Source organism: Spea bombifrons, chromosome 5 (genome assembly GCF_027358695.1).
Source record: "Spea bombifrons isolate aSpeBom1 chromosome 5, aSpeBom1.2.pri, whole genome shotgun sequence".
In the NCBI taxonomy this organism is placed as follows: domain Eukaryota; kingdom Metazoa; phylum Chordata; class Amphibia; order Anura; family Pelobatidae; genus Spea; species Spea bombifrons.
Genome location: NC_071091.1, coordinates 34664167 through 34676719, shown reverse-complemented (window position 1 = coordinate 34676719; position 12553 = coordinate 34664167). Strand labels below are relative to the sequence as shown.

At 36.7% G+C, this 12553-nt stretch overlaps 1 protein-coding gene across 1 annotated transcript in view; it reads right to left on the bottom strand.

Moving 5' to 3' along the window:
• The window catches only part of CNTNAP2 (contactin associated protein 2), a 650026-nt gene that overhangs the window by 172135 nt on the left and 465338 nt on the right, over window positions 1-12553 (bottom strand). The window contains exon 13 of the mRNA XM_053467334.1: window positions 9724-9924. Coding sequence (XP_053323309.1) covers window positions 9724-9924 — 201 coding nt within the window. The remainder of the gene's footprint in view (window positions 1-9723; window positions 9925-12553) is intronic.

The following is a 12553-nucleotide window of genomic DNA, read 5'->3' as shown; positions in this document are numbered from 1 at the left end:
TTTTCAAACATTAATCACATTAAAAAAATATGGTTCCTTCATGCTATGTTAAACTGATATAATTCACTTGAAGCATTCTTTCTAACTTTGTACCATGCTAAACAACAAAACATGGTTTCCGCCATCTTTACTGTTTTCATTTTTCTGCCACTGAAATTAAACTCAGATATACAGCTAACTTACTCGTGCCTGGGGGCTTCTCCCCTCTTTCTCCCTGCTCCGCTTCACCAGGTCAAATTGTGATGTACCAAATGCTTTATTTTAGCAGGAGCTTAGCCGAAATGTTACAGTCTGTGACTTAGTACTTGTGTTGTGACATTGTACTCTTATGATGGAGTAAAGCCTTTACATCATTTATAGCCATCTAAAATATCTCATCCTTACCCTGGAAAGTACTCGCCTAATCCTGAAACCTGATAGATTTAGTTTATTTAATGATAGATTTAATTTATTTAATCTTCTATTTAGAAAATATATGTTCATAATTTATGAAATTCCATTGCTTTAATGTTTGCATAAGTTTAATTTTAAACTTGTTTAGGAAAAGAAAATCATATCAGCAATGATTATATATACAGTCCTACAATTTCATCTTGCCATGCTATTATCATGACATTAGCAAACATCTAAACATATGATATACCTTTAAGGTATAATACATATGGTATCTAAGTTACCTCTAAAGCAGGGGCGTCCAACATGCGGCCCGCGGGCCAAATGCGGCCCGCGAGACCTTGAGGTGCGGCCCGCGTAAGATCGGCAGCCAGGGCAACCGATCTTACGCGAGCCGCACCTCAAGCCCTGCTACTTACTTGTGGGAGGGTCTTCTGGACTGCACAGAGGAAGCGGAGTTCACGTGACATCCTACTTCCTCTGTGCTTTAGCAGAGAAGGCAGAGGGAGGCCGCGCCCCCTGCTGAAGTCTGTAAGCGGCATCGAGGAGCTACAGTGCAGGTAAGGGGGTGGGGAGGGTGTTTGAATGAGTGTGTGTGATTGAGGGAATGAATCTGTGAATTAATGATTATATGAATAAATGAGTGTGTGTGTGATAGCATGGATGTGTAAGTGCTGGAACCTAGGCATGATGGGACTGTGATTGCTGTTAGCAATCACACTCCTATCATGGAAAGTCAGCCAGTACATGCTAAAAACCTGGCCAGCTGCCCCCCTTGTGTATTGATGCTGCCAGCAGTATGGGGTCTGCACTTACAGCCACCCTGTACCAGCATGTACTGGCTGACTTGGCATGATAGGAGTCTGATTGCTAACAGCAATCACAGTCCCATAATGCCTAGGTTCCAGCATTTACTGGATGGATGTGTAAGTGCTGGAACCTAGGCATGATGGGACTGTGATTGCTGTTAGCAATCACACTCCTATCATGCCAAGTCAGCCAGTACATGCTGAAACCTGGCTAGCTGCCCACCTTGTGTATTGATGCTGCCAGCAGTATGGGGTCTGCACATCACTTACAGCCACCCGGTACCAGCGTGTATTGGCTGACTTGGCATGATAGGAGTGTGATTGCTAACAGCAATCACAGTCCCATCATGCCTAGGTTCCAGCATTTACTGGATGGATGTGTAAGTGCTGGAACCTAGGCATGATGGGACTGTGACTACTGTTAGCAATCACACTCCTATCATGCCAAGTCAGCCAGTACATGCTGAAACCTAGCTAGCTGCCCCCCTTGTGTAGTGATGCTGCCAGCAGTATGGGGTCTGCACATCACTTACAGCCACCCTGTACCAGCATGTACTGGCTGACTTGGCATGATAGGAGTGTGATTGCTAACAGCAATCACAGCGAGCACAGTCCCATCATGCCTAGGTACCAGCATTTACTGGTTGCCTGGGTTGCCAGCATTTACTGGTTGCCAAGTCATATTGCTAATTTTGTCCAGTTGTGTGTTACCTACTTTTATTAAAAATGTGAGTTTTTATTATTATTTTTAAAGGTGGGGGTCATTTTCGGTTTTGGCTAAGTGAACCCTGAATGTTTTGGTCCAGAATTTTCATTTTAGTTCATCCCTAGAAAAAATCTAGGGAATCCTGAATTTGTAGTCGCAAAACTTTCTAGGCCCAGAAATCAGTGAGAGGAAGAGTAAAGGTTTTGTGTCATTTTACTTTATTATTACTTTATCTGCATATTTTATTAAAGGCCATATTTTTTGTCACAGTGAAAAATGAGTGCGGCCCGCGCACGTATACAATTCTGATGAAGTGGCCCACTGCAGAAAAAACTTGGACACCCCTGCTCTAAAGTATTAATCTATCTCAAAAATCTGTAACATAGGGGGATACAAACCTGACAAACCATCTGGTTTAAAAATAACATGTTTCTCATTAATGTATCATTTTCTATGTATGAGTTCATGTTAATTGGAGAAAAATAAAATACCAGAATTATAACAACACCGATATGAACTTCACAAACTGATAAATGTTACTTGTGACTCATTTCTTCAGGAAAGGATCATCCGCAACCTTCTACATGATGTATAGGAATTAATCTGTTCACAATATCTCCAAACTACCTTCCTATTGCTAAATTATTATAAAACCAGAACATCAAGAAAAATAATGAAGTAAATAAATGATAAAAGTTGTACAAGGAAGATTGTTGCAGTAATTTCACAGATTCAATGAGGGGCTGAGAAGTGGCAATTATCTTATAATAACTACATTACGACTGTTATTATTGCTACTGATTTGTAGAAATAATTCTGATAGCAAGAAAATAGACATTCATCTGAACACACATTTGCATATAAATATATATATATATATATATATATATATATATATATATATATATATATATATACACACATACACATTTACAGTACTGTGCAAACATATTAGGCAGGTGTGGAAAAAATGCTGTAAAGTAAGAATGCTTTCACAAAAAGACATGTTAATAGTTTATTTTTATCATTTAACAAAATGCAAAGTAAGAAACACCTAAATCAAATCAATATTTGGTGTGTCCACGCTTTGCCTTCAAAACAGGATCCATTCTTCTAGGTACACTTTCACACATTTTCATAAGTAACTCGGCAGGTAGGTTGTTCGAGTAATCTTGGAGAACTAACCACAATGGATTTAGGCAGCCTCAATTGCCTCTCTCTTCATGTAATTCCAGACAGACTCAATGATGTGAATATTAGGGCTCTGTGGGGGGCCATACCATCACTCCCAGGACTCATTTTTTGTTAGGCTGAAGATATTTTTTAATGACTTTGGTTGTATGTTTGGGGTAGTTGTCATGCTGTAGAATACATTTGTGGTATTGATGGTATTGCGTAATGAATAAGTATCTACCTGTATTTCTCAACATTTATAAGACAATTCATTCTGACCAAAATCTCCAACTTCATTTAAACAAATGCAGCCCCAAACTTACAAGGAACCTCCACCGTGCTTCACTGTTGCCTGCAAACAGCCCTCTGGCCCTTTTGCGAACAAACTGCCTTCCGCAACAGCCATATATTTCAAATTTTGACTCATCAGTTCAGGGAAACTGCTGCCATATTTTGTCCCCTTTGGCCTTGCTTCCACGTTGTAGGTATGGTTTTATAGTAACAAGTCTTCTATGGAGACCACTTCTGACCAGACTTCTTTGGTCCCTAGGTGGGTGTATCGGGGTCCCATTGTTTTCTGTCACTGTTAAGCTGATGGCACCACTGGACATCTTCCAATTGCAAAGGGAAGTATGCATCCTGTGTCTGCATCTGCTGCATTGTTTCCTTGGCCGACCACTGGGCTTATGGTCCTCAACAAAGTGCTTGGAAAGATCTGGAAACCCCTTGGTGATGCATTTGTGTCTTGTTGCTGTGCTCAGTCTTGCCATGTTATATGACTTTTGACAATAAACTGACTTCAACAACCTCACCTTGGCTGTCTCTAATGCAATTGTATTCCTCCTACACAGCTATTTCTGTTTCAGTTAATGATTATGTTCCATTATCACCCATACACCTAACTATATTTCTACAAAATCCCTGGCTTTGTTGCAGTGTACCTAGAAGAATCAATGCCGTTTTGAAGGCAAATGGTAGCCACACCAAATTTTGATTTGATTTTTTGATATTCTTCTGTTTTGTAAAATCATAAAAATAAACTAATATGTCTATTTTTGAAAGCATTCTCACTTTACAGCATTTTTTCATATCTGCCTAAAAGATGTTTGCACAGTAGCGTATGTCCCTCAATTACTCAATAAATATGTCTTAAAAGGTAATAATTCATTAATTAAAAATATAAAATGTATTATTAGTCTGACAAGAAATAGTCCAGGATCATCAAGGATGTTCAAAGTTTTAAGTTGCCTTAAAAATACTATGGGAAGTGAGTTGAACTCTTGTTCCCGATGCTCTACCCATATAATGTAAAGGAGCAGGAGATCTCTTAGATTACAAGCTTGCGAGCAGGGCTCTCGCCACCTAATGTATTGGTTTGTCTTAGTCTGTCAATTCTTGTCTTGTCATACCCCTTAAATATATGTATTGTATGAAGCGCTGTGTAAATTGTTAGCGCTATATAAATAAAAAATAATAATTCTGGAACATATTGTTGTGCTGCACTGACACTCCAGATAGAGGTGGTTGGGATAAGATCTGAACTTCCCCACATTTAGAGGTTCATGTGCAATCTTGGCAATGTATAAATATAAACTATATATGGGGCATGAAAATTACTCATTACTCAGATATAGTTATTTTATAGGTTTGTGCATCCTTCCGGTCAAGGTCCTAACAAGGTTTTACTCATCAATTCATGCGGCATGGCTTTTAAGGTATCTGCTGACATCGCTCATTGTGTGACTAGTGCCCAGGATTAAAACAAGCAAACGTGTGAAGATAGAGACTCAGCTTTATGTACCTTCCTCAGCAAATATCGAGACATTTTCTATAGCTGTACACTAAACAATAAACATGTCACGCTGTTAAACAAAACTGACTGTAGCAAGGTTTATAATTAATTTCTACACAGGAGCTGTACATACATTTGTCAGCAACCATCATATTTTAATAATTACAGGCACACAAAATTATATTGCTTGTTTACCTTTATCACTATTGTTTTTTTAGGAAGAAGCAGTGGCTGCTCCCACCACCTGCTGCATGGGACTATCAAGCTGAAGTAGAACATAATGTTCTACCTGACACTCCGAAAAGATTGCGCAAAGACTAATACATTACGTGTAAACGAAAGTGAAGTAAGGAAAGAACATCCTACTGTGCTTCATCTAGCATGAAGGTATAACAGATCAAAGTATAATTATATGTTTGAAAGTAATCATTTTAATTGTTGTTTTCTCGTATATTGGTGTTGAAGAAATGACATATAAGGAGGGTGTTTTCTACAACAAAAGGTATAAGACCATCATCCCAGGGTGTCAGAGCAAACAGTAGTGCTATACAAAACTTTCTGCATTCTAGATGTCTACTGTCAAAAGTACCTTGGTAGGAACTGAAACATTGAGTTTCCTGAAACCTTTTTTTATTGAATAAAGTATTTAAAAAGTCCTGGTAGTGAGCCTTTTTCATATATACACACTACTGGCTGCACGTTGCCATGTTTGGGTGCCAAGTGCTTTTTTTTTACTGTTTAGAAAAGGCAGCATAAAATTAGGTGAACAAATGTATAACTTGTAATCAACTGCCATTCAGTTTGAAGTCAAGCAATTAGAAACATTTAGCCCATCTAATCTGCACATTTCCTGTTGTAATAACCTCTACCCTTATGTAGTCCTTGGCTTTGCTTACCTCCAGCATAGTGTTATGCCATGCCAGGTATGTTAAAATTCCCTCACAGTATCAACCTTTACCTCTTCTATTCAAAGGCTCTTCCACTTATCTACCACCATCTTAGTGTCTTTGTCTAATGGGTCTATGTGCAAACATTAGCATTTAGTGTCTTAACATGCAAAACATTCCGAAAAGCGAGTAGGAGATGCCCAATAAATCTATCACTCATAGGAAAACTCCCAACTCCCATAGGTGGTGCTTCCAGATAATCAAATTAGGCAGAGGCTAAAGGCCCTTTCAGATGATGCAGGATGGGAAAAAAACGCAGAATATAAATATTTATATACCTGTAATGTTTGTTTTTATTCATAAATAGTGACATATTTTGGCCTAGGTTGACAAGGGCAGTAGGTCTGGGAGAAGATCCCATGGCCACTGCTGCTTAATCAAGAGAGATCTCTGGTCCATTTGCACTATGGAGGACTATGCCAAAGTAATATCCTAATGTTCAGCAGTAAAGAGTGAAAGGGTCAACAGGAGGTACTGCCTTACGAAGCACAGAAGATAAATACTGTATGATCAAAGGTACCGTGTTTCTTAGGACCCTTAAAAACACAGAGCCACTCCTGCAGATTATCACAAGTGTAAGTTTCTTCAACAAGCTGTTGAAGCTATAGAAATGCCTAAAGCGAGATTCCCAGGGTGAGACCACCGTTAGTGAATATGCCCAAACAATACTAGTAAAAAGTATCTACGGAGGGTGTTTAACGCAGGTAGTAGCATGACCCCCTTTTATACCCCAAATATCCCAAGTTTCTTAATTTCTTGTTATAAAGAAATCTCTGTTTGTTCTGAGATGTAATATGTTTATAAACAATGGATTTTGTACAATATCGTTTACACTGTGTTTTATCTTCCTTGGAAGGAGACGCAGAGTACTTTAATTTATCAATTTCATTATTTTGCTATTGTTTTATCTTTAAGCAGACACTGGCAAAATATGGACGCTGAACATTACATTTTGACATTATATAGAGGATTATCGGGAAACTTTGTTCACAGGTTAAAGCTGTTCTTGAATGGTAATTAGGTGAGATATTAATCCTATATTTATAGTTCTATTGATCCATAACTAGAGAAAAAACTCAGCAAGGCACTTGCCAATTAGGATCCTATCTGCAGTAATGGCTCTTCGACGATCGATACCGGTTCATGTTTCACTTAAGCGACACACCCCTGTAACCTTGCAAAACCGAGGTTAGTTTCATGCTTCTGTGAGCCATTCGATACAAAGATGTGGTTGGTTGGATGGCTTAATACCCATGAAAATATTGCTCGGTAAGAAGTCTTTTTATTAATCAAAGTCTCTTGAGGGATGAACTACAGGGAAGTTTCCGCAAGAAATAATATAAATAAAAGTAATACTGCAGAAAGTTGGTCATTAGTGACCAGGTTATAATGCATTATAATGATTCTAGAAGTTCCAATGAAAAGTTTTAGCTAATAAGGCATCTGTGAGATAAGTTAGCACAAGAAAGGCAGCTGGAGCTGGTTTTTATTTTTTCTGGTTTTAAATGATGCCTTTAAATCTAGTGCCTCTTATAGCTTAAATTAACCCTTTAAATGCCTGACGAATAAGGTAACACTTTTCTACACAGATGGCAAAACTTTTCACCTGTCACAAGTTGCATTGAATAAATTTTTCAGGGAATTATATGACAGATATTGCATCAAATTATATGTTATTACTAGTAGCACCAGTAGTGTCTTTTAATGGAGACCTACTCTAGGCCTGACCCATAGCAGCCCATAATGGTTGCCATCCTCTATGATGAGCACCAGAATATGACATCATAGTCTCTCGGCCCTGTCTTCCATAGTGTAACTGAGCAAATTCCATATATATGTTATTTACACAATAAAATATATACCAAAGTAATAGGGTGGGCTAGAAATATGTGCTTTGTGGACCTACCAAAATATTAGGTACTTAACTTTTGTATAAGTAGTAAAGGAATGTTCAATGTAGTTCTGCAACTCATATAAAAAATGCAAAAGAAATACAAAAATCCTCATTGGACAAAAAAGTACCGAAAATCTATGAATGTATGAGAAACGAAAAAATATAACCACTCACACTTTTCAGAGCAGGTCACTGCTCCTTTGTTTGCAGACCCACTGATTGACTTGAGGAGTTGATTCAGCTTGTTTCCCTGCTCAAGCCAAAAACACTGTTGGAGGTGAAAGGAGGCTGATGGGAGTACTATTTGGAGAACTGTGAAAACATTTATTTCATGTAACAACTTATTCCTTTATATTAAATTAAAATACTATTTTTTAACTGGCAATTTACTTGTTTTATTGAAGCTACTGTCAAGGAGAAATTCTAACAGTCACAGTCACGGTCTGCAAGCAAATTAGCTTTGTTCGCTGAAGCTCAACACCGAAAACCCACTCCAGGACACACTGTGATAGTTCTGGAGAGTCACAACAAGCATGGTATTGAAGGTTGTTGCCTCTCGCAAGATGGCAGAGCACATTAAAAAACAAACAGGATCTAGGTCCTTCCAGACCCCCCCTGAGAACTCTGAGCTCCTCCTGCAGGTTGAATAAAGGTAAAAATAAAATAAATAAAAACAAGAAAAAAATAAAAAGTTAAAAAAAATACATTAAAATGTGGTAACATGCCAAAATAATTCTCCAGTGATGTCACCATTAATGGAATCATCCGGTTTCAACAAAATGTAAAAAAAAAAAAAAAAATATTGAAAAAATAAAATTCTAAAATTCCAAAAAAGCCCTAAAATGAACACTGTATCTTCTTAAAATTCCTGGCATGGTAAGAATTTAAGTACTAGAATTTGAAATACCCATGGAGTGTCTAATTTTCAAAAATTTATGGTTTGATGAAGTAACTTGAATTGGCTGGTTTCAAATGAACATACGCACAGACTGAGCAGATTTCAAAATTTTAAAAAAACAATGCATGGATAGTATCACTGTACTTAGGAGATGTTGCTGAACACATTTGGGGTGTTGTTTGGAAGTGACATATACCTAGAGCTGTAAATTTATATCTGAAAGATAAATTACTATCACAAACGCAAAACAATAAAGGCTTGATAATAGAATTAATGCATAGAAAGTGTTAAAATAACAGCATTTGAAATACCTGGGGTGTATAATGTTCAAAACTATATGGGGGTTTGGTGGGGGTAAATTAGATTGGCTGGCTTCAAAGATGTCCCAAATTGGACATGGAGGCAGAATTACAAGGTTTGAAAAAAAATGGTTTTGCAATTGCAAACAAAACCCTACAAGCTTTGGGTATGTATTTCTAAACTCTAAAATATTAGAATCTATTTAGCATTTTTTCATTAGCTTTTGTAAATGAGTGAATCAAGTAAAAGTCAGAAGAAGTGGGGTTTTTTTTACAAAATCTTCACCATTTTATATATATTTTTTTTTATAGCACATTAGATGATATGATCTGTATTCTTTAAATACTATGGTCATAGTTTCTAAAGAAAGCCCTTGTACTGAATAAACAATAAATAACTTGTGTGGGTACAGTGAATGAGAGCAAAGAAGGTTACAGCTAAACACGAGCAATGTTAAAACAGCCTCCGCCACGAAGGATACAAAATGAAAAAAAAAAAACAGTTTGATCCTTACGGGGTTAAGGTTTGACTCATGAAAGCAGATGTAGCGTAAAACTTGTCTCATCACATAAGGCTAGCTTGCATCTAAAATTAATTACCATCTCTTACAAACTTTTTAGGTCACAGAACAAAATGAGTAAAGACAGTTTTGCAACAAAGGGGATATCCATGTTTCAGTGCATCTGTTTCAAAAATGAAAAAAATAACTTCAAACATATTTTCACATGTTACCCCTAGATGAATTTAAGTGAATGTGTGTAAGTGATGAAGCACAAGGGTTATTTCATGTGACATTCCATTGTTGGCCTACCTGGGGTGTTCAGCAACCTTGACATCTTGCAGGAATACGAGATGTACTGTTCACAGTATTCAGCACTGCTGGTGATGGCAGAAATCTGGTCCGTGCTTGCACTGTAATTTAACTGTAGCATGACTCGTTTCTCTTGGCTGGCACCCACTACTGGTGTCATTGGTGGTAGATCGTGGTATAAGGTTGTCCATACTTTATCCTCTGTTGAGAAAATAACAGAAAGCTAGTCAACACATAGTGTATTACAGTTTTGACCTTATGAGCAATGTTATGGTAGTTACTGGTCAGATGCGTACTAAGATCTTGAGCAGTTCTCATTACTACATCCAACCTTAAGCCCCAAAGCCTGGATGACAAGTGGTATGTGAAACAGGCAGCCGTTAAAATATTCATCAGTGATGAATACGATTTATTTTCCTAGGAAGGTTAGTAAATGAACAAAACTGATTTCTCTCTGTATCATTCATAGATATTGGCATGCTGAGGACTGAGAAAAATGAAATAGAAACTCGTAAGCACAACTACTGTAACCCAATTACTTAAGAACATCTGCGCTTAGAAATTGCGCTCTTTTCAGGAGAAACGAGGAGCAAAACATACAAATTAGGTAATTTACTTTACTTGATATGGAACAGTCGTGTTAAAAAAACAAAACAGTGTCTATGAACTATGTTCATAATGTTAATTACCAATTGTGTACAACTGTGACAAAATAGTTACTGGAAAAAAAATTAGTTTCTGAAAGTTAACTTAATAAGAAATACATTTCATACTGTGACTGGTCACCTTTAACAATTACATTCCTGTAGTGTTGTGGCTTTAATTTCTTCAAACAGTTATTCTGTATGAAATGTCGTGGAATATGCAGAAGAGAAATTAGTTTTTTGCTTTAAAAAAAAAGTGCAGATTTATATTATGGTTTTGAACACCGGCAAGTGTCAATCAAAACTGTAATTTAATTGATAGTTACTTCTATCTATTGAGAGGCATCACTAAATTCTCAGAATGTTAGGTTTCCCACAGATACCTATACAGATGTCATGGATTCTGCTTTTATTGGTCATTAGCTCTCTTCAATCTACAGCCCAGAGTTTTGCTTTGCAATAATATTGTTCCTCATTTAAGTACAACTGAGAATTAAAAAGCATTAAAGTCGGTTGAAAAAAAGCATCCGTTATTGCAAAACAAATGTAGATAACTTGCAGTGATTTGTGGTACCAATTTAGTGTGTTCCTCTACTAAATTCTGCAGAGGAAAATGGATGGGGGAGTGGAACACAACAATTCATATTTTATATACTGGTCCTGCTATTATTAATCAAGATTTTTCATCAATTATTTTCACGTTCAGCTTTCAACATTCTTCTGCTTTTTTGGGGTATATTTTAATGAAGCTGAAGAACATAGAGTTGTTATGATAAAGGGTTTTTGAGTTCTGTTTTATTGGGTCAGCCTAAAATCTCCATAATGTGGTTTATTCCAGCTGCATTTTCTATGTATGGTGTAGTATTCACAATTACGCTCCATTAACGCCAACTTATTTATAAAGGTCCCTTGTTTGAAGGACACGTAGTATGTGCGTGTCTTAATGCTAGTACCATCTAGCTTCTGCTTCTAATTCATCTATGGCTTATATTAAATGTAATGTTGTGGAGATGGTGCTTGTTCCTATGGGAGATCTTGGATTTAAATGTTCTGATGTGCAGACCAATTTTTTATATAAAGCTGTAAAATATTTCTAAATGAAATCCATTAACTATGATATAAGCAATGTCCTTTTACTACTAAATGTTGTTTGGATGCTCATCTTTAAAATGAGTAATCAAAATGTAAGACCTAAATGGTGCTTATATGGACATTTTTACATGTCCTTACTATTGTATTGTAGCCTCTACACCTTATGCTGGAAGGTTGTTGTTGACCATCTCCTGAAATAAAACTTCCTTATATTACAGATAAGTCTCTGACCGTCAGACTATGACCTGTTGTATTCATGTTTTTTCTCCTTGAAATAAACTTCCCTCCAGAAAAAATAAATTCCTTTATGTATCTTCCAAGCTAATATGTTGAGTGTAAAAATGTTTTTGTTCACAGCATTTTCTACAGAAATATATCTACATACTAATTATTTTTATAAAGAAATGTGTCAGTAATTGCTCATTGTATTTTCAGCTTCTACATTTCATGTAAAAATTAGAAAATGGTGGCTTCCAGCAGCATTCACCATTACAGTTGATATACAGTAAACCAAAAGCCTTTTTGGGAACAAACATGGAATATGCATTTACTGAGTATTACAGTGCCAGTTTTGGCGTTTAATGCCTGTCTAAAAACATATGCATTGCATTTTAAGTCAAAGATACTGTTTTAAAGATACTTTTTTTGCCTGACACCCAATGGTTTGGTATTATAGGCATGAGATTATATTACGTGAAAAAGATAAAACATTTATTGATGTTTTCGGTACAGATCTCTCTGGGATTATTTTATGACATAGTGGGTACCATGAGATCTATAGATATATCCTCAAAGAGACTGTCATAGAAGGTAATCACTTCATCCTAACGGATATTGTAAAAAGGTAGGAGGGTAAGGTCATGGAGCCCCCATGACGGCGACCAATAGAGTCTTACGGACCTTTAAATCCTGGTGCCAAAGCTGCTGCTGTTACAGTGCAACATATACTCATTCTATAATTGTGTGTTATACATGACTATGGGAAACGTTGGATATAACTTTTAAATTTTGGTAGAATTTTTGCTGTTTTAAATACTAATTATTATTATTATTACTTCAAACTATAATGAACATCAACATGGACTACTATGCCC